This window comes from Rhinolophus ferrumequinum, chromosome 10, assembly GCF_004115265.2.
Source record: "Rhinolophus ferrumequinum isolate MPI-CBG mRhiFer1 chromosome 10, mRhiFer1_v1.p, whole genome shotgun sequence".
Lineage (NCBI taxonomy): Eukaryota > Metazoa > Chordata > Mammalia > Chiroptera > Rhinolophidae > Rhinolophus > Rhinolophus ferrumequinum.
In genome coordinates this window covers 43,860,574-43,882,878 of record NC_046293.1, presented here as the reverse complement: position 1 = coordinate 43,882,878, position 22,305 = coordinate 43,860,574, and the positions used below count along the sequence as shown (strand labels likewise).

Sequence of the window (22,305 nt, the reverse complement as noted above, 5' to 3'; positions counted from 1 at the left end):
ATTTTTTTAAACTGTGGGGGCTAAAAAATATTTATACTTTTCCTCCCAGCTTCTAAGTTCTTCTAACTGGGCCAATAATCAAATTAACAGACAGATTAACAGGATAAAATCAAAATTTTAATATATGTATATATGGGCAATTCACATAGGCACGAAAATTCCGAAGACAGTGAGGCAACATTGAGTCTATAAGACATTTTTGGACAAAGGATTAAAGGGGGAGGATTGGGGTATTAGATTTCAGAAGTGAGAATGAGCGATTTATGGGTAGCTGAGGAAAAGCAGAAGAGACATGGCAGGAAAATTCCTGCTGGGCACTTCAGAGACGATGGGCCACATGGGGTATCTAGCTAACAGGCTTGGGGTCTTTCTGACTAATGCGGAGGTGAAGATTTTTAAGGTGATTACGCCAAAGCTCCCTTCCTAAAGCAGATTTTTCTGTCTGAATCTTTGGGGCAGGAAAAGGGGGAGGCTCAAAGGTTTCTTTCTGAATTGTTTCTTAATAACCAGCTTAAAATCAATATCCCAAAAGAAAGCTTCAGGGATGCACAATTTTGGTCCCCCTACACCTGGACCCTTTCTCCAGAAGTTCTGATTCAATCAGTCTGTAAAGGGCTCGTAAATAGTATTTAAAAAGTTTATCTAGCCAATTTTGATTCGTAAACAATACTGCAAAACATGACCTGAGCCCCACTTCAGACTCACAGCAGAAGTTCTAAGGCAGGAATCTTGGAATCTAAAACATCACATACTTAGCTCTAAATCACCTCTGAGCTGATGTTAGAGAAACACTGCCCTGAAGCCCATAAATGCAGAGACTGTGAAGTCCTGAATATGTGCATTTACTAATAACTAATAATATAGTAGAAAACCCTGGTGACTTTCCTAAATTCAATAAGAAGATGCTTCAGAATTCCAATTTCCACACGTGTTCTGCCTCCCGAGGCTGTGCCTGGGGCAGTTGGGTCTCTACTGCTGCTCTTGCTCCCAGGTGCTGTTGTAAAGACCTCTGATACTTCTGAGGTCCCTGACATAACAGCAAGGAAAGGATATTACTTCTTGAGTTGTAGGATTCTGCATATCACTCATCTTTTCTAATGTGACAAAAATTGAGGTTTCCAATATAAAAGAAATCTTTCAATGATCCCTACGATTTCTGCGGCGAAATGGTCTAATATCACATACATCATAATATTTAGTTCAACCTGTAATATGCTTAGTGCTATTTAATAGGTGCTAAGGTATACATTCTGACTTACCTGAACTTCTTGGGCTTGTTGGTCCTGTGCTTGGTTCCCTGGGTGTGCTGTCTTCCGTAATTACTATTGGCAGTTGAGTAGGGGCATTTATTCCAGCTAAAGAAAAAAAAACAACAACAACACACACACACACACACACACACACACACACACGCACAAATAGCAGTTTATAAAACTACCCTAGATATAAATCCACTCATTTACTCATAAAAATCCTCTGTTCCAGGTAATATTATTATTCCCATTTAACAGATGTGGTTAAGTGACTTTCCCCAGGTCACCCAATTGGTGGCAGCAGATCCAGCAGCCAAACCCAGGCAGTGTAGCCCAAGAGTTTACACTCTAATCTTTGCTTCTCAAACAATCTGTGGTAAAAGAGCAATATTGTAAAATTTCTAATCTGCGTTATATTGATGTTTTGAGACAATGGCATGAAAGTAGAGAAACAAAATTAAAAACAATACAATCATCCAAAATATAAGCTTTTATTCAACAGATATAAAATCATTGTGTCAAACTGCTGTTTCTAAATGCTTGTTCTCTGTTTCAGTTCTTATCACATCATGGACCAGTAACAAACAGTTCTGAATGGCACTCATTTGTGAGCCAAACCTTCAGCAGTTTTGTTTAACACCACTGTACTTACTACCTGATAACCAGAAAAGATAACTGATTGACTTGTCATTATTAACCAAATAATTCTGATTCAAATTTTAGAAAATATAAACTAAACAGTCAGCACTTGGAATTAACCAGTTTCTTAATTTGTGCTGCAATAGGTTATATCTTCTAATACGTTGTTTTTATGTAAACTATATCTTATTCCAAAAAGTATATAGGACTTTTTGGAAGTCCTATTTTTTTTTTACATTTTTAAAAAATGTATATATACATTTTAAATCAAGGAATTTGCTAAGGGAAAATAAATGTAGAAACAACAAAATCAGACCATGAACTAATTAATAAAGGCATAAAGAGAAGTCCCATGCATATTCTAAAGACATGGTTTTTAATGTTATGTAAAGAAATTTTTCTCCTAAAAGCAATCAGGACAACTGAAGGATTTTAAATGACAGTTGAATTTTTGGAAATCCATTCAGGCCAGCAGTATTGACTAAAGTGTTATTTTGGAGAGAAGTGTTGAAGGAGTGGAAATGTTTTCCTCTTTGATAAGCATCAGTTGCCTAAAGGGCTTGCTAATACACTCTTCTGGGTTCCACTCTAAGGGTTTCGGATTCTCGGAAGGGGATCCCCAAATTTGCAATTCTAGAAAGTTCTCAGGATATGTTGATGCCTTTGGTTTGGGAACTACACTTTGAACAGCACTGTGGTAAGGGAAGGTGAGCTAGGTGGATAACTGCGGAGGTCAGGTGGAAAATGTTTAACACCGGAGCAAAAGCAGAGACAAATGTGATGCAGAGAGAAAAAAATGTAAGAGGAACTTAAAATTATTAACTGACTGCACAAGGAGCAGGGGTGAACCAAGCCTTGTTTGTTTTTATTAAAATTACCTATGTTTAAAATATATCAATAATGTTTTATTTATGAAACTAACAGTAGTTGAAATTTAATCAGTAATACACAAGGGCAAACATATTCTTGTCTGTTTTTGGGTTTTGTTTTTGTTTGGATGTATGCTCTTATGCACAGCTCAGGGAAGTGTGGAGCTAGTGCACAGAAGGCTAAGGGTCTGTGTTCTAATCCTGTTCTGCCAGCTTTGAGACTGTTGATCATTGTCTTCCTTCCTTAAGGGAATAAAGAGACCTAACTACTGTAGTGCTAATGTGGATTAGATTACGTTATATATTGGAGCAAAATTCAGAAATGTTAGTGTACCATAGAAATATATTACTAATATTTTATTAATATGTAAAGATTAATTATTGAAAAACTTTCCAAAGTCATCCCGGTGACGTAGCACTGACTCTGGACCCTAGTTATCAATGCTGTCCTCAGCTGTTCCTGACTTGAAATGGAGGACTACTTGTGAAAAGTAGCTATGGAAGAAATAGCATTTGACCCATTTCTTTGTCTCACCGTTTTTGAGGCCTGTGTCACCTGTGATTCCACTTTCGGTTGTACTCGCTGATGCTCCCGTTGTCCCTGATGAAGGTACAATAAAAACAAACACCTGCTAAGAAAAAGTGCATGGCCACCAACAGCTCTCCTGGTAATGGGTGCATGGAATTGTACCACGTGATATCTTTTAAGAAAGCAACCTCTGGAAAAAGCAAAAGACTCAACATTTTCATTACATATAAAGAACACCTAAGTCTGATATTACACCTAAATCAGATATCGTTATTTTGTAAAATACTGGGCCGAGCAGCATTGCCTGAAACCAGTTGCTCAGCTGTAGTAGTGTGTGCTTGGTTCTGAACTTAATTTACCTGATATGTGCCAAGGACTGGTGAACAGGGTGCCCATTACTCCTGTTGTGTCTGCACTTGCAGCTGTGGAGGTGATGGCAAACGGAGTGCTTGCAACGCCTAAGAAAAACAGGAAAGAACGTCTCATCTCAAGTATACTTGGCTTTATTCCCAATGGGTGACTTAACTGTTCAATCAATTTCTACCATAGAAAATAAAGAATCCAGAGATTTCTGCCCAGAGTTTACTAAAATATTGTTGTAAAATTACTTTTGAAGGTGGAGAATTAACACCTTCAGAAAATACCTTTATACAAAATAGGTTTGTAAGTTATTAATAGTTTAAGCTAATAGCCACAAGAAGGAAGTCACATAGCACCCTGTTAACTGTGAGAGAAATTGTTTAGCCCAGGCAGGATCTGTTAGATTGATGGAAAAACAAGTAACCAAAACAGCAGAAATAATAATACCATGCAATGAGTAAGTCACAAGATGTATACCTTTCACCCTTGCACACCAAGTTCACCTATTGACACACATTGTTAAAATGTTTTTCAGCCTACAAAGCAGAATGACCATCCACTACAATCTTGGTAAAACCAGGCAAGGTGATGCCAAAAGGGAAGCAGTTGTATGAAAGATGAAAATTATCTGCTTAACTAATCAAGGACCATTCAGCAAGACCCATGAGCCCAAACCCCTTACCCATGATTATTCATGATTTTTGCTCTATAAAACCCTTTTCTGGAAGCCACCAGGGAGTTGGGATTCTGAGGACTATGTCCCCATTCTCCTGGGTGGCACCATTTCAATAAAATAGCTTCTCTTCACTGCAAAAGCTGGTGTTAGCTCTCCTTCACTTGCTGCACACAGGTGGACATGAACTCTATTTTGGCTAGTTTGATTATACTTTCCTACAAGAGTTTGGTTTAGCCCTTGCTATTGTTATTTTTAAAACGAAATTATGTTCTCTGCAGCTTCAGTGGGGTCACACTAAGTTTTAGTACTTTTGTCTCAACAAAGTTGCTTTCGAATAAATGGAACCTTGTGCCTTAATGACACTGTCACTCAGGGATGATAGTAGTAATGATGAAAAAATATCATGAAATAGCTAATTGCTACTTTTATACTTAAAAACACATAAAAAGCAAAATATATCACTAGACACACGTTTTTCTCTCATCCTTTATTCTTTTTCTTAAAAAATTGAGCTTGATATCATTTAGTACTGTTGTAGATGTGACACTGATAGTTAATAATAAGGAACAAAATAAAACTGGAAACCATATTACAGCCAATCAACATAAACTGGCTAAAAACTAAATTCAGTTTTCTAAAAAAAGTTTAAAACCAGTGGGAAAAGCCCAGTAAACAACTTGTTTGAAATGCTTTTTTTTTCCAAAAGTGAAATTCTCATATAATGTTTTCTTAAAAACCACAAATTATTAATAATTTATACTGTTAGCTATTTTTAAACATATAAGAACCAAGAATTAATATACTAACCTGTAGTAAAAAGTTCACTGGGTAGACTTAGAGTTGTTCCTGATAAGAAAAAGAGAAATGATGTGAATTTTTCTGACCTCATGGGAAAAAACTACAAAGATTGCTCACTTGTTAATTTTCAATAGATAGTAGTTTGCAATATACTTGGTGTTGACAGTAATAATACATTTTTAATTTATTTAAAAAATAGTGACATTATGGCATACTTTCTAAGGTGTGTGTGTGTGTGTGTGTGTGTGTATGTGTGTGTAAAATACACACACACATATGCTCAATTCTACTAAATACAGAATAAATGGAATAAACATATATCAACAATGACATAGTTAATTTTTCGTTAAGCAGAGGCCGATATTGCAGTTTGTGACTTCTTCGACTTCACTCTATTTCTGATTATCTGTGCCCTCGCTATTTTTCTACAAAGTAGCATTTAGCTTATAAGGGTTTGGGGTGGGGTGAAAGATAAATACTTTTTAGAATTTCTTTCATGATTTGATAGAGCAGGTGGATGGAGATAAATTTGAAGTTACCAGTATACTCCTGAAGAAAGAGGCCACATTTTTATCTTTGCATTCCCAATGTCTGCCCCATTTCCAGGAATGTGGTAGGAATTTATTAAATGTTTGTTGAGGGGGTCTGTGGACTTATAAATAAGCCTTTATTAATTTCTAGATTTCATAAATAATGAAGAGTCAGCTATTTTCTGTATTTTCATAAATAATGAAGAGTCAGCTATTTTCTGTATTTTAGTCTCAATTTTGATTGAAAATTCCTGGAAATCTATTATTTTTCTGAAAATGTCACTTTACAATTTTACTGTATTTTGTAACTTAAAAAAGAAGGAAAAAAAGCCTCTCATATTAATCTCTCTATTTGATCCTCATTTACTGCCCAGCCACACTGGCTTTTGTTTAGTTTTTCATACCTGCTATTTGCAGTTCCCTATACTTGGTTTCTTGCCTCTTTGTCTAGTTAATCCTTCATTGGTCAGTTCTCAACTCAATCATCTTTTCTTCAGGCTTTCCTGACAATCTTGATTTAATCAAATCCTTTCTCCACATGTCCTACCCCCATTTTAAGTATTTCATAGCTCTTGTCATTGATGCAAGTTTTTGTTTGTTTTATAATTACTTGATTGATATCCATCTTTCTGACTAGTTTTATGAATGTAGGGAGCATGTCTGTTTTAACTCACCTTTGTATCTCTAGTGATATTAGATTGCCCACCACGTAATAGATGCTTGATAAGTATTTGTCAATAGAATGAATGAATAAATGAAAGAACAAATGAATGAATGAATAAAAGCATTATAACTATTCTACATCTGAAGAATTGGACTCAGAAAAAGTTGAGTAATATGTTCAAGATCACCACTGGTCAGCAACAAACCTGGTGACTTATCACCTACTATGTAGGTAGAACAGTGACACATAAAGCTTTTCATGTAATGCTGCCTCTATGCATAATGCACCACCTTTTGTAGTATTTTTTTATTACCTACTTACCACATTAATGGTAATATTATAAATTAGACTAGAAATTCTAGAATATATCAAATAAATAATAAAATATCATGTCTCCCCTAATTACTTCACAAAATGTTAAGTACTTTGAGAGGTTTATGTGAGAATTCTCAGAATTAATGCCAAGCTTTAGTTGAGAAGAATTTTCAGATCAGTATCAAGCAGACTCCAGCAACAGCAATTCAGATCTTGATATCTTTTTTCATTAATGAACACAATAATTGAACATTTGAATTAAAATTTCTTGCTGATCTGGATGCAAGGATAGCTTAGAAAGACTGTTACGCCATGGTACACAAAGACTATCAAGATTGTAATGATGTAGCAGGATTGACCCTGATACTATGAAAGATTTTGGTTCACATTCCACTTCTGAGTACAAATTTAACCGCCAAGGGATTCCAATGATCCTCATTTGAGCTCTTTCAATTTGAAAACAATTACATTTAATTAAAAGCAACATAATCATATGAAGTAGAATAAAATCTTCTCCAGAATTTCCACATCTGAATGTGCTCTGATCAACATGGAGTTAAGATAAACACAGTAGCACACCATAGATGGTAGAGAACGGATTGCAAATATTTTTAGCACATGAATGAGAAAACACATTTACAGAACTTTCTTTGTAATTGATATGGCAACATGCTCCAAAGTGGATTTCAAGGACCTATCTTTTATGAGGGCCATGAGAGTTATCTAAACTTGTCATAGATTGAGTACATACCAGTCAGGCTACTATACCATAGCTCCCTTTAGCACAAATGAACTTCAGAAGACATAAGTCTGAAATTCTTGACGCAGCAATAAAAGTTGGGATAAGCCATTACTAACAGAAACATATGAGAATCCACTTTTCTTCATGATTTAATTACCAAAACTGATAGATAAAGCATCATTGTTCTCATTAGTTTGATATCCATAACCATTACAATTTCAATTGGTGTTCCTGTTACTTGAAAATGAACATACATGCTAACGTACTCGATATTATGAATTATTATGTATTAGCTGCCTTGTTGCCAAGACATAAATGGTAATAAGAAGAGAGCTGCCTTTACCAAAATACTGATAGCTCTGTGCATTGAGAAATAGTAATCTATCCTAAAAAATTTCAAAGTGACAGTGTCAGTTTATTTTTGATAAACTTAATGATAAACTTAATACAATAATTTAATTTATTTTACTATTTTAACTTCATTTATATTTCTTCTCATGATAAACTTAATTAAAATGAAATCTTGAAATTAATTTTCCAGCCACCACTGTTTTCTGATCTTCTAAGAAGCATTTTAATTTTTATAAAAAATTATTTTGCCATTTTCCTTCAATGAATTCCATTTTACTTAATATAAATGTCTGAGATAAACTTAAGGAGTATCCATAACATTTTCTCTAACAAGCAATAAATTTGGTACTGCAAAGTTTATAGTTTTTGTAAAATATCTTATTTCTGAAAAAAAAAATCAAAATCCATAAAATTGGTATTAATTCAGGAGATTCTTCTGATTGCCTTTCTCACTTTATGTAAATTACTGTAATTCCTCAGTCAGAAGTAAATGGGCATGTTATCTCTCATGGTTGTTAAAATTCAGAAATGTTTCATTTTATTCTGAATATTTTGTACCTGTCCAGGAATCCATAGCACAAGTTCAAGTAGATAATTTATGATTATCTAATTAATTGAATAGATGATCAAGTGGTATGATCCAACACCTAACACCCCAAGTCACAGATTTTTGGGGTAAACTAAATCAATTATTGTTAGAATAATTGCTAATTTCCACCTATTATGTATGATAATGGGCATAGTCTCAGAAAAGAAGGTGTGGAATAGTGGATGAGTAGTTAAGAATTAAACCAAGTCTTACCAGTAATCATTATTTTAAAATTGAAATTTAATTAATGAACAAAATTTTGTATGCCTCAGTTCATCTGGGAAATAAGCACTGATTAATTGATTCCAGCAATAAGATAAGCTACACGTATACTGTTAATAAATGTTGGAAAGTATCATTGATTTGATAATTTGATAATTACTGTTTTCTGTGTATTGGGATTATTTGATGACATTTATTTCAAGCACATACAATTTATAGTACAATAGGACAGTTTTAACGTAAAAAAATAAACTAAAAATTACTTTTGCTTCCTGATTTTAGACTAATATTGAGGCAGCCTTAATAATTATAATTTCTAGCTATAATTTCTGGCATTCATGGACAATAAGGAAAAGAAAAATAACCCTAATATCTCTACGTAATACCAGAAAGTTTCTTTTCTTCTGATTTTGGTTATCCTGGAAAAATTATTAAAGCTCTTTGCTTCTCCTCTCCTATAAAATGATGAGGGATTGGAGATTACGGAGAAAATAGTACTTAATCAGGGCATTGTTGAGATTTAACGAGATATTAAGTGAAAAGTACTTGATATAATGACTAGCATGATATAATGACTAAATCCCCATTGAAAGTCATTATTAGCTACAACTTACAATACAGTACTAATATGACATTTTAGTAAATTATTAACATTATACTTATAGAGCATAAAATATCTACTGGAATTTCAGTGAAATTAAATAAAGCATTAAGAATTAGTAATACTAAGCATTGTCATAAATAATATCTAATTAATTCAGGAAAAAAATCACCTAAGTAATCATCCCTGTAATTCAATTACATTAGATTTACAATGTTTTAAATGCTGTGATGGAGATCATTGATGATATTTTTATAATGTTTTAAAGTGAATTAAACATTTTCATCTAAAACTTCATCAGTTGCTCACAAAAGCTCTTTAGGTAATCTATGAAAACTTGCTTGCTACCATCCAAACTGTTGACAAAATAAAATCACTAGAACGTTATGTTCAAAACTGAGTGCTTGTGGGAAAATAAGTAATAACAGGAAACATATGTATAAGGTGGAAAAAATCAAGCCAATTTTCTTAGTTCTGAGTGCCTGTTAAGATAGAGGATGCAGATATCATCATCATATTGAAATAGTTATCCAAATTGCTTATGAGTCATGCATAACTATACAACTCATAGAATAAACAGTCAAGAATAATTTTATTTCTTTAAGTGATCAAAAGATTCAAAACTTTTAATAGCTGGATGAAATATTTTATTTTAACTAAAAGAGAGCTATATAACTAAACCAAATTATTCATAATAGAAACAGAACCAGGTTGAGAATTAGGAATTCAGTCCACTGCTTATGACTGAGATAATATGTGGCTAGAAAATTATTCCGCAGTGCATATGAAACAACAAAGAGAACTATTGGGATGAAATTGTCACTAAGGCTCAGAAAATGAATTTACAATTATGGAAAGAGAAAAATATTTCTGAAATGTGTCAGTCTTTCCAAGATTTACATTGAAAGAGCCAGTAGTGCTTAGCATTGCTGATGATATTCAACATAAGAAAGAGTTTGATAAGAATTAAACATATAAGTTTGGCATTTTTAATGATATTCCACACTATGATGGCTGATATTTTAACATATATATGTACCCTTTGAATATAAACAATATATTAATTACCAAATAAATAAGACAATGCTAAGAATAGCAAAGTACTCAAAATTATAGTCATAATTCTATATCATGATATAAAATTATAATTCAAAAGTTTGTATTCTAGAGAAGGAATATTAGCTCCAATGAGTGAAATGTGTAAATTGTAAGATTTATCAGTATAAATAATATCTAACCAATAGTCTAACCTTCACCAGAAATTCTGTGCCAAAATAAAACCTGATGTATGAATTTGGGACACAGATAAAGGAGTCATCCCTTTATTCTATAAACATTGATTGAATAGTAACTATTATATAGCTTGGGACAAGGTGCAATTGGGAATACAGGAATGGCAAACCATGGTCTGTGACTTGAAGGAAGTTAACTAGACTTACTGTGGTGATCATTCCTCAATATATACAAATATTGAATCATTATGTTGTACACCTGAAACTAGTATAATGTTACATGTCAATTATGCCTCCATAAAATATCATAGATTTAAATACACATAGAAAGACTAAAAGAAAGCAATAAATAACAGGAGAAGAGAAATGGTGTTCAGTTGGAGGAAGAAAAAGTCCTACGTATAGGTGAGTGGGTATGTTAAATCTAATACACGTAAGTTAAAAAAAAACAATTTGAATACATGTTAAAAACTTTGTAAATTTATAGGTTTTCTAATTCACCTACCTATTGTTTCACTGCTCGATGTTGTAATCTCTGGAATGAAAGTTGCTGAATTAAAGAAAACAATGGGAAAAATAAGTTTTGTGTAGAGGTAAAATTATGTTTCTGAGAATATCTAAGGTCATATATAAAATGGATCAAACTGAAATGAATGTTTCAGAGAAATTTGATCATACAGATGAATAGATGTTAAAATGTGAAACTGAAGTTTTAAAATCCATAGACCACAAAGTAAAAGGTCAAAAAATGTGTTATTTTGTACAATATTTTCCCCAACATCTTCCTCTAAAACATTCTTTAAAAAGAACAAAAGAAAAGCAAAAAACAAACAAGCAATAAAACTTCCCCTAAAAATGCTACTGCTAAGGTACTACAAAAGGAAGTTTTGGATTTCTTTCTTTCTTTTTTTTTTTTTTAATGCCCTCTTGATTAAGGTGTGGTTGAGATTAAGGCTTACCTGTACCTGAGCTGCTGGTTACCAGCGCAATTGCTAAACAATGGAGGAGACAAACATTTGAAAATATATGTTAAAATGGTATTGAAAGACATTTTTAGATATCTCTAGAATGCAAATAAATTATTAAATGTAATAGTTAAATTTATCAGATGTTCACACATTTCAATACACTACTTTTGTGCTATATTGGCCACAGATTTAATTACAAACCATTCAATTAAAGTTAAAATTCCTTGTTGTTAGTAAAAGAGAAATTGTAAATTATTTTCAGAGAATTTAATATAGAATATTCTTCAGCAGTCCCTTTCACCAAATTAGTAGTATGTGGAACATTCTTTGTAGGATACATAACCTCTGAATAGGGAAGATATTCTTCACCAGAGTGAGAATTGGCTCTAGATCGAGACTGGGCATTTAGGAGATGAATAAGTAGAGAATGACACATTTGAAAATAGGGCCAAAATACCTGAATTGCAAATTCAGGTTGCTTCAAATTTAGAAGCTAAAAAAACAAATAAGCATTGATTTACCTTCTTCGGTGTTTAATATGGAAGTAGCTGTTGTAGTAGTAACTGTTTAGGAAAGACAATATTTATAAAAATAAAATACTTGAATAATTTTTGCTGGGAAATTTAGTTCAAGAAACCAGTTGTCATAAACTAAATATGAATTTCTGAAATTGTGTGCAGAGATTAACTGACAAAGCAATCTTTCATTGAAATCAAAACAATATTATGTATTTATTTCATGTCCACCAAAAATAACTAATTATTTTCTGTTTTTACCCCTTAACCAAAATTTCATAGGAACTTTGTAAGGTCTGTTCATGGACCAAGAAATAAGATTCAGAACACTGATATGTCATATGTAAGTGACTGGTAAAAATTAAAATTTAAATAGCATTTTATAGATAATCACATAACCTTAATTATCAGAATGGAAGGCTTCCAATTTACTGTAATATCTCTCATTTGACACCATCTCCAAATATTAACCAACAGGAAATAAAACTTCTCCTTGAATCACACAAGACACAAATATGTAAATATACTAGGCAACTCTAAGTATACTTATATTGCCAGTAAATTAAAGGTCCCAAATTAAAGTAAACTGCATTTTGCCCAGCACTCTTTGGAATGAACATAACTGAAATGCCCTTATAGCGCAGAACAAAAACATGAGTTAAGAAAAATGATTAACTTTTTATTTCTATGTTTTCAAATTAATTTCTATGTTTTCAAATTATCTCCCAGTGCGATCATTTTAAAATATTTACTTCATGGAAGACTACATTTACTTCTTTTTCATTCCACTTATTTCAATTATTATCTAAAAATGTCTAACTTTGGATTATGATATTTAGCTAATAAGCATACAATGCCTACTATATGTTCTAATTATATTCCTAACTTAATTCACAGAACTATAATGAAAGAATATTTTGACATATTTTCTACAAACTTGTCAATTTTAACTTGAAATTTGTATCAACAGATTTACCAGAGTATCTTTTACTGGCACAGATTAATGTGAAACTGCAAAAAAAAAAATGATTCACAAAAAGAAATCAGAAATAATACATGTTTAAAACATGATGATTTTACCTGTAAATGTTGCATTCGTAGAAGCAATTTCTGAAATAATCATAAATACTATTATTAACAAACATGCAAAATCACAAAAACTTTTAAATCTCAAGCTATCTATTAGTTATCTGTCACTTTTAGTTTACTTTTTACAATTTCTAATACAAAAAGGAGTAGTTCATATATTCTTTTGAAGACATTGAGATTGATTTTTGAGATATGTGTTGCTCATGAGCAATTCTTCAGTTATTTAAGTCTATCTATATTAATCCTCATCCTCCACTCCATCTTTTTATTAAATCATTTGGACTGATGTCTCACTGCCTTAATTCCCAGAACCTACAGATAGGTGGAGGCACGCAGCAGGAGAAATGCCCCATCTGCCAGTTTGAAATGCTTTGGTTTTGAAGTGATTCAACACAATACACTGTAATGGAATCAGCTCAGTTCACTGAGGGGCAATCTAAACATGAAGTACCTATCTTCTGTTGTTGATGGTCAGGAAAAATCCCAAAACCTTTTATCTCACCTTGCCAAAATCAATTAGAGTAAAATATAATGACTCACCACTGCACTCCAACTCTCCTGCAATGCAATAGCTGAAAATTAAAGTTAAAAAAAAAAAAGAATGTGGTTAAAATTTTAACTCCTAATGACATACATCTCCCAAATTTTAAACAATAAATTTCTAACAGTGAAAATTAAGACACAACCAAATAAGAGAACAATAAATAATTGTTTCCCCAAGAGCCTGCCATTGATTGAAGTTGCTTGTTTTTTCATGTACTGTTATTTCTAATCATTTCACTGAGGAGTTCCTGGGAACCTAAAGGAATGCTTTTCAGTCAAGCTGTAAAGTTAGTTCTTACATTTTCAGTTTCAAACATGATGTTACTGATGGCCAAGCTGCTTTCGTATAGACGTCACCTCTTTGCTTCCATGTCACTGTCTGAAAGCCTATAAACATTATCTTACATTTATAGAATTAAAGCTTTCTTTTTACCTAAAACAACAGTGACAAATTCTGTTCTGTCTTCTGCATTATTAAGTATAAGATTTAACAAACCACTTGTTGATATGTAGATTTACTGAAAATACAAAATAACCATCTTAGCTAATGTGAAACTAAACCTAAAACTGGCCTTCTTATCTAAAAATAACAGTGTTAAAATTATATACATACATATGTGTATGTATGTATATAATTGTATATAATACATATGTGTATATATATACACATATATATGTATATATATATATATATATAATTTTTTAAATTATTTTTCTTAAATGAAAATGAAAGAAACAGAATTCCTTATTGGAAAGGTAGTAGAGAATGTACCATGTTCTTCCACAGTTATCTTGGATAACTCCCCCTGCTGGTATGACATCATTGTAGAAGCAGCTGCACTCAGACAAACTGACGCATTTCATGGTGTTCTCATCCAGATAAGGAGCATTGTCTGGGCACTTAGCGTAACAACCTGTGAGTAAAAATGACCTGCAGTTTGTCTCTATTTACTGAAATTGATCATACTGCATTATATTATATAGAATATTTATAAAGTTACTTAAATGATTCCATTAACTAAAGTAGATAATAGCAAGACGATATCACATCCTTAAGAATGACAATGAGCAATAGGATTGTGTCCCCTCTCTCTCTCTCTCCATCTCCTATTAAACACATAACTTATGTCCAGAAAAAATGTGTCTCATCCAGAAATATTAATGTCTCAATAAAGATAACTATTCATTAAATTACAAAATATAAGACACCAAATTGGCAGAAACTGACAACATTTTCCAGTTTTAAATATCAATATAACTTGCACTACCTTTTGGATATTATTAAAATTTGCCTTACCTTCTAAAAGTGCAGAAAATTTCTGGCCAATAACTCGATCTTTGCATGTCTTTGCAGTCACTGTACCACAAGGTTCATAATGCCAGCTGCATTCTCCAGGTGCGTTGTAATAATCACAGTAGACAGCTATAATTAAATTATATCAAATTACTTCCATTCATTATATAACAATTTTCACCTTTCGTTTTCCAAAGCATTTTTAAAAGGGATTTTGAATGATAGTAACAATAAAAAGACCTAAAAATATATCATTCTATCTTATCAACTTCCTTTGGCTTTGATCAAATTGCCTTATAAGCCAAAATAGCTCAGAAAAAAAAAGAGAAGCATATAGAATCAAAACAGTACTTAACTTTGAATCTCACACTAATATAGGTTTGAGGTGGAAAAGTAACATTAATTTTCCTATTTTGAGATAGTTATAGCCATAGCCTAGATTCACAGTTTTAATGTTCAAGCTTAAATTAGAAAACTAAGTCTCTGGAAAAATTAGACTTCTTTAATATGTAAACAACAGTTCCCAAATGAGGCAACTGAAGATTTCAATATAATATAATGCTGTGCATAATGAACTGAATGCAGTGCGGATTCAATCTCAACATTTCTCATTTGTCATATTTTCTTTCATAATACCTTCCTTTAAAAGAAAGAGTTAACTGATTTCTATTGAAGTTACCACTTTCCATTTACATCAAGATTCAGTTTACATTTATTGTATAGTTTATTTTGAATAGGGCTCTATAAAAGTTTTCAAGATAATGTGTGAGGACTTCAATCAAAAGTAATATATGAGGTAAATATTTAAGGATATATGACTACAACAAGACAGGTAAATAGTTCATTGTTCCTCTGAATCTGAGTGAGTATTCTCCATCCGTCTTCAATTTTTTTCCCCTCTGAACATAAGAACTTTTGAAATTGAATTTGATGTGCTGCGCCAGGTGCTATATTTTTTTAAATAGGTACCTTTTTCCACCATCATATAACACATTTTTAAACATTTCTAGGATCAAGAATGTGTGTTTTTAGAAAATATGAGAGGATGATTGATTATCTAACCAAGTCATTGTATCTAAGTATGTTGTTAACGAACAACAATACACGGACTTCACTTACGACAGAGGTCGGGTTTTCTCCAAGCGACACAGACTCCAACAGCGCTGCATGCCTCCGCGTACATAGCCACAGACGTGCAGAAGCCCAGGTACTTCCCTTCCATGTCACATGCGCAGGCTTCCTCGATACACGCATCATAGTAAGCACTGGGGTCCACCTAGGTAGAGGACAGCACATGAGTCTCTGGGAGCAAACCCTGTGGAGGTCCGTGCTCTCAGAGTTGTGCTACCTTGTTATGGCAGTCTCTGAAGGTGCTGTCCCGGATGATCTCACATTTCCGCACAGCCCAGGCCTTACAGTATGGGTTTGAGTCGCATGGGAAAGTCTGAGTTACTGTGTTTGAACATTCTTGACTTGTTTTCCAACTATTTCCAAATTCCAGTGCTCCAGCAGCAACTGACGAGTATCTTGTTGTGAAATCATCCTTGAGATCACCATTGCTATTTCCACAAAGACCACAAACTTTGCCCTATACAGATCAGAAAGGGAAATTAACAAGTAAGTTGTGGATATAGATATGTAGACATGTAGATATAGAGAGAGAGTTGGAATCAGAAAGGGAAATTTATAAAGTGAGCTGCACTAGGGATATACATAGAGACAGATGATAGATAGATGATAGATATTAATTATTATATATAATCAGAGTTATATATCATGAGTCTATTTTAAATTTCAATTTTTGGAAGGAAACCAGAATCTATGGATAAGATTCTGCTCCCGTTTAATTCAAGACATCCTATATCACAAAATGATCTAGTATTAACTAAGAAAAATGCCTTAAGAATTAAAATAATTATATTCACTAGCTTCAAATTATATCTGAGTATACTCTCAGGTTCTTAGAATATTTGCTCCCAGCAATACATTTATTTCTATATATACTCTAACTACTTCAAAATTGAATTATGCAATAATCTCAAACAACCAAATATGGATAAACTAGGATGCTTCAGTTTTATTGCATTTATTTTTCACCAGATTCTATCATCTTTGATTACATTTAATATATCATGCAAAGGTTAAATAGATATGGAGCACTTATTGTACAACAGAGACTACCATTCTCCCACTTTCCACCTGTAAGTATGTCTCTAACTCTCAGTAACAGAAATGATTTTGTTTCCCAATTGATTACTTATTAGCAATGTACATACATTCCAGCGTGGATCCAAAATAACAGACATTCTTGTGTTTTTGTCCCAAATTATGGTTATTCCAGCTAAAAATTTCAGAATCAAGTACAGGCCAACGGTATGCACAGAATATGCATTTCCACTGAGTTCACATTCCTTAGTTTCTGGAGCTTTGATTGCTGTTACTTTACCATCTTGCAAGATAACATTCTGATCCTGCACATTAAAAGATAGGCTTACATCAGTTTTATTTGGTCACTCATAATCTGAAAAAGACGGTAAATAAAGGGAAATAGCACTATACCTGTAAAGTAACTATGATTTTTCTTGAGCATGTGAGCCCATCTTCGCAGCATGGGACACTTTCAGTTAAAATACGGAATGTGCCATTTTCACGACCACAATAATCCTTTAAAAATAAAGTTATAATATGTTTATTAATATCAGGGACATGGAACTTAATTATAACATTTGTATCAAATATTTCTCAGTCAGTGACACCTTAAACTCAGTAAATTACGATATACTATATTAGGGAAATTTCTGAAACATAATGGTTTAATTGCATTTGGCTGAGGCCAAACTAGTTAACTTGCTTTGACTCAGCCCTTTTCCCATTACTTTTATACAAGTTTAGAATTACACCAGGGATATGTAAGTGTTTAAATTATATAAGTTTGTAATCATAGACTTATTTCTAGGAGTTGTAAATAGCTAAAGGTGGATTTTTTTTCCTCAGTGATTTATAGGAAATTTGATATTCAATCAAAGCTAATGCATACATACAAAACAATCCAAATTTATCTTCCTCTTATGGAGAAAGCAACTTAATTGCACGTAATAAGCATAAACTGTGGAATCAGACAGATCAGGTTTGAATAAGGTATTGTCTACTTAGTAATTTTTGTTGTTTATCCTCTGTAAACCTCAATTTCTTTATCTGAATCATAGGAATAATAATATCAGCCTTTTAGTCTTATAACGGTTAAATGTAATAAAATATATAAATTTGCTTGGCAAAGAAGCTCTCATAAAATGCTGTCATCGTTGCTGATAGCGCTGTTCTTAAAATAATTGTAATATCTAACTTTTATTAAGCACTTAGCATGTGCTCCAATATTTCCCCTAATTTGGTTTCAAGTAGAAGCAATTGCCATCCCCATTTTATAGATAAGGAAAATGAGACACAGAAAGGTTAAAGAAGGCGTCCAGAGTCACACACCTGAAAAATGGCAGAGCCGGGATTGAAATCTAGGCCTGCTGCCTCTGGAGTCAGCATTGCTTTATGTTACATTTTACTGCCTTTGAGAAACTGCCTTCAGCCTTTTTTTTTTTTTTAATTTCACATTTTGAGAATAAAATTTTCCAGAGCTCATCCACAATAAATAATAAGTAAGAAATTTAGGAAAATTGTGATAAAACACACTTGTAATTACCTCAACAAATGAATACTGGCAGAGACCATCAAAGCTGTAACTTTTCCTATCAAAAGTTCGAACATGACCTTCCCCATAGATGTGACAGGTAGTTTGACATTCATTTTGTGTACAGCTCCAAGATCCTTTTAAGCAAATGCTGAAATAAAGCAATGACAGAAAGTGGTAATTATATTATTCCAAGATCTATATACTCATACTACTTTTGTAAAGAAGCACAAAACAATGTTTCATATTGATGTAAATTTTGCAGATGTCTTCATTATACTTCATGATGTTCATCATATATAATATGGTATATAACTTTCAATTTAAAGAAAAAGCATTTTTTCCTAACTGCATTTGACCATTATTTTTGGAAATATCCCAAAATATGACTTTTTCTTTCTCATAAAAATAAGAGCAGATTGTGCACTTTTTAAATCCAAAATAAAGTAGTAATCCTTTACTACACACCATTTGTTGCAGCCCACTGAGGTGACACTTCCTTGTTCATACTCTCGTCCACCAAAAGAGCATGGGCAGTCATCAGGAAAGACACAGTTCCCTTTAGAATTGCGAACCATTCCTACTGGACAGTAGCACCCACGTTTGCAAGGCAAGTTTCCCTACAGAAATAAGTATAAAATATACACAATGAGGCATTGCTCCAAACACATCACATTATCAACATTAATTTATAATACATAAATATACCAAGTTTACATTTAGTGTTAACATTTAACAAGTCAAAATAACACACAATAAATAATATGACCTTCTAATTATTTTTCATTGACATTTTAGTTTTATTCTGCCCTTTTACAGAGCTAAACTCTAATGCCATGTCACTTACATCAAAATTAGGCATGTTCCGAGTGCTACATGTACTGTCAACTCTTCTCTGTGCCTTAGGATCACTGCAGTCCACATATTCAGCCCCTCCAGAACAAGTCTCTGTAAGATAAAGAAAGCCATTGGTCATCAAGGCCCTCTTAATCTGTTTATTTTAACCAAAGCAGAATATCTTCAATTTGCATCATGATTTCAACACTTACGTAGGGTTAAATCAATGGGAGTCTGGCAAAGAAGAATCCCATCTCGACAGACACTGGAAATAAAAGAAAATGATACATTTAAACATCACATTTCAGTGACAACATCTTAATACATCATTACAGCAACCTGAACCCCTCATTCATAAACCACCTGTTTCATTGCAAGTAGTTAGATGAATGAGACATAATGCCCCAGAACATGAAAATGAACTAAATCATAAGATACAGACTTGTACATATTATAGGAATGTACAAATAAGGTTGTGTAGACATCAAAGAAAACTTCGTGGAAAATATGCCTGGATATTGATGGATGAGTAAGAGTCAATAGGTACTGCTGATAAAATGCAAAGCTGTGATGCAGGAAAGAACAATGTATGTTCCAATGACTTGTTTGGATTGAAGGTAGAATGCATAATAGGGAGAAGTGGTAAAAGTAAGTTGGGGCCATATTTCAGATGGCCTTAAATGACATGCAAGTCTGATTTTGTTCTTCAGGCAACTGTCATCATTAATGTTTTTGAGCAGCTAAGTGGCACAAACTGAGCAGTGCTTTAGGTTAGATACTCTAGTGGGAGAGAGGAAACATGAGACAGAGACAGAGAGATACAGGGCAAAGAACAACCACATTAGCAATCACAGTCGTGCCAGTAAGAGCTCACAGGGGTCTGAAATAGGGTAATGCTGTGCTGAACGGAACCATCATTTGGAGGTGCTAGCCTGTTGTATTTAAAAGGTAATCTACTGATGCTCCAACATCTGCAGAGAAAGGATCATTATCAAACCTTAACTGAATGTTGTGTGTGCTTTGCAGGAAAAGGATTGTCACTATGCTTTCCTTTTACATGGCCAAGAAATATCATTCATTGCTAACTGATTGCTTCACGGAACCAAAGAAAATATAGAAGGTGCATCCAGAGCATTTTGGAATGGCTACTTCATTTTGCAGTTATGTTGTTAAGAATTGCTATATCTATTTATGTAATTAGACATATGGATAAATGACTTTGCCCCATAAATTACTCTGCCAGAAACCACAACCTCCTTAGCCATTATGAAGTCACAATTCTTCAACCCTTACTGCCCAGGAACTAAGTTCAAATCCTTGAGCATGGCCTGACCACTGCCTACATTTTCAACCCAATCCCAAGCAACAATGACCTACCTGTGCAATATATTTTCAAGCATTTCCTACATTAGTGCATTCTGTTTACTCTACTGAAAAATCACTCTTTACACCCCAATTTTTTCTGGAAAAAGATTCATCCTTAGGAAAACTCAAATGCTGGTCTCCTCTGAGAAGTTTTCCTTATCTCCACAGGTAGACATTGGCCTTTTCTGTGCCAGGTTATAGTATACAAGTATACAAAATCCTCGCCCCCAGCACCCTGTCTACTCTGTGAGTGCAAAACAATATTCACCTATCTTCATAACTTCAGCACTCAGCACGAGGTCTGGCACAGTGTAGATATTTATTTAATAAGCATTTATTTGACAATGAATACTGAGTGACTACTAGAAAATATTGCCTGAATATGAAATTGCTTTGCATTGTTTGCACGTAGGAGCTGCTAGCATACTTTTTTTACTGGTATTAAAACCAAAGAATAGGATAAATCAAGTATAGCCATGATGATGCAGTGAACACTCCAGATTAAAGCGGACGATATCTAACCTTACTAAGAAATACAAAATTAAAAAAATACATATATATGACATCTCTAAAGAAGACTTCATACTAGCAAAAGACTATTTCTCTGAAAAGGACAGTCCCTGGATTTCAAAGTCATAATATATATGTAATCTCCATACCATTTATTATCATCAATTTCGATGAGTTTGCCTGGTTTCAAGACCTCATCATTTATATAGCAGTCACACTGGGATTTGGGGACACAATTTCCTTCATTGTCCTGGTACATTTCATCGGGGCAAGTGCATCCATCAACTGGAACATCTTCTACATCACAGCTCCTATCTCTCTCTGACAATGAGCGGCAAGAACTATTACAGGCTTTTACATTGTACTTGAAAACTAGGCCACTTGGACAAGAATGATCTGTAGGATAGGGACAAAAAATAGTAAATATGTTATCTATCCAGAAAAAAACAGCAATTTCACTTCAACTTGATGCTTATAGATATTATAGTGAATTATTCATAATTGAGATAATAAATAATCAAGAAAAAAGTAGTTGTTCATTTTTTTTTCATTTTTTTTCAGTCAATATTGAGTCGTCACCATACATTCTGCTATGGATAAAGCCCATAAACAAGATTGGTGATACACTGCTCTCCAGTGGTTTATATTCCTGGGGGAAGGACAATCCTGTTACATGCTATGAAGGAGCAAGATGGGAATTCTAAGTGTGCACAACTGGGGACCTGCACTTAGTGAAGGGAAGCAGTAGATGGACAACATGAAAGCAGCCTAGAGAAAGAGAACTCTAAGTCTGGGGAACAACCTAAGTTAGAAGAGAGGAAAGATCTTTCAAAAAGCAAATAAAAGAATAGAAGCTATAAGCCCAGATACAGAATTAGCAATAGACCTTTCAGGGCCCACTTAGACAGTTTGACCTTTAGCATTAGAGCGATGAGAAGCCATTGACTTGTTTTAGACTAGAGTATCACATGATCAGGTTAGTTTTATTTGGTTTTACTTTAAAGATCACACTGATTGCTCTGTAGAAAATGGATTAGAGGGAACCAGGAATCAATACTGAAGGAGGCTATTGCAATCACACAGGAGAAAAAAAATGATGGTTTCTTAAACTAGGTTGATGGCAGTAAAGATGGAG

The 22,305-nt window shown here is 33.4% G+C and overlaps 1 protein-coding gene across 1 annotated transcript in view; it reads right to left on the bottom strand.

Moving 5' to 3' along the window:
- Positions 1-22,305, bottom strand: part of LOC117028788 (mucin-19-like) — a 68,898-nt gene that overhangs the window by 19,227 nt on the left and 27,366 nt on the right. The window contains exons 24-43 of the mRNA XM_033117662.1: positions 21,320-21,566; positions 19,508-19,560; positions 19,306-19,406; positions 18,927-19,078; positions 18,471-18,609; positions 17,339-17,443; positions 17,056-17,250; positions 16,128-16,367; positions 15,899-16,055; positions 14,783-14,908; positions 14,258-14,399; positions 13,483-13,514; positions 12,934-12,963; positions 11,860-11,901; positions 11,330-11,362; positions 10,876-10,920; positions 5,134-5,172; positions 3,650-3,748; positions 3,297-3,362; positions 1,260-1,355 (exon numbers count right to left, since the gene is read on the bottom strand). Of these exons, the coding sequence (XP_032973553.1) occupies positions 1,260-1,355; positions 3,297-3,362; positions 3,650-3,748; positions 5,134-5,172; positions 10,876-10,920; positions 11,330-11,362; positions 11,860-11,901; positions 12,934-12,963; positions 13,483-13,514; positions 14,258-14,399; positions 14,783-14,908; positions 15,899-16,055; positions 16,128-16,367; positions 17,056-17,250; positions 17,339-17,443; positions 18,471-18,609; positions 18,927-19,078; positions 19,306-19,406; positions 19,508-19,560; positions 21,320-21,566 (2,139 nt within the window). The remainder of the gene's footprint in view (positions 1-1,259; positions 1,356-3,296; positions 3,363-3,649; positions 3,749-5,133; positions 5,173-10,875; positions 10,921-11,329; positions 11,363-11,859; positions 11,902-12,933; positions 12,964-13,482; positions 13,515-14,257; positions 14,400-14,782; positions 14,909-15,898; positions 16,056-16,127; positions 16,368-17,055; positions 17,251-17,338; positions 17,444-18,470; positions 18,610-18,926; positions 19,079-19,305; positions 19,407-19,507; positions 19,561-21,319; positions 21,567-22,305) is intronic.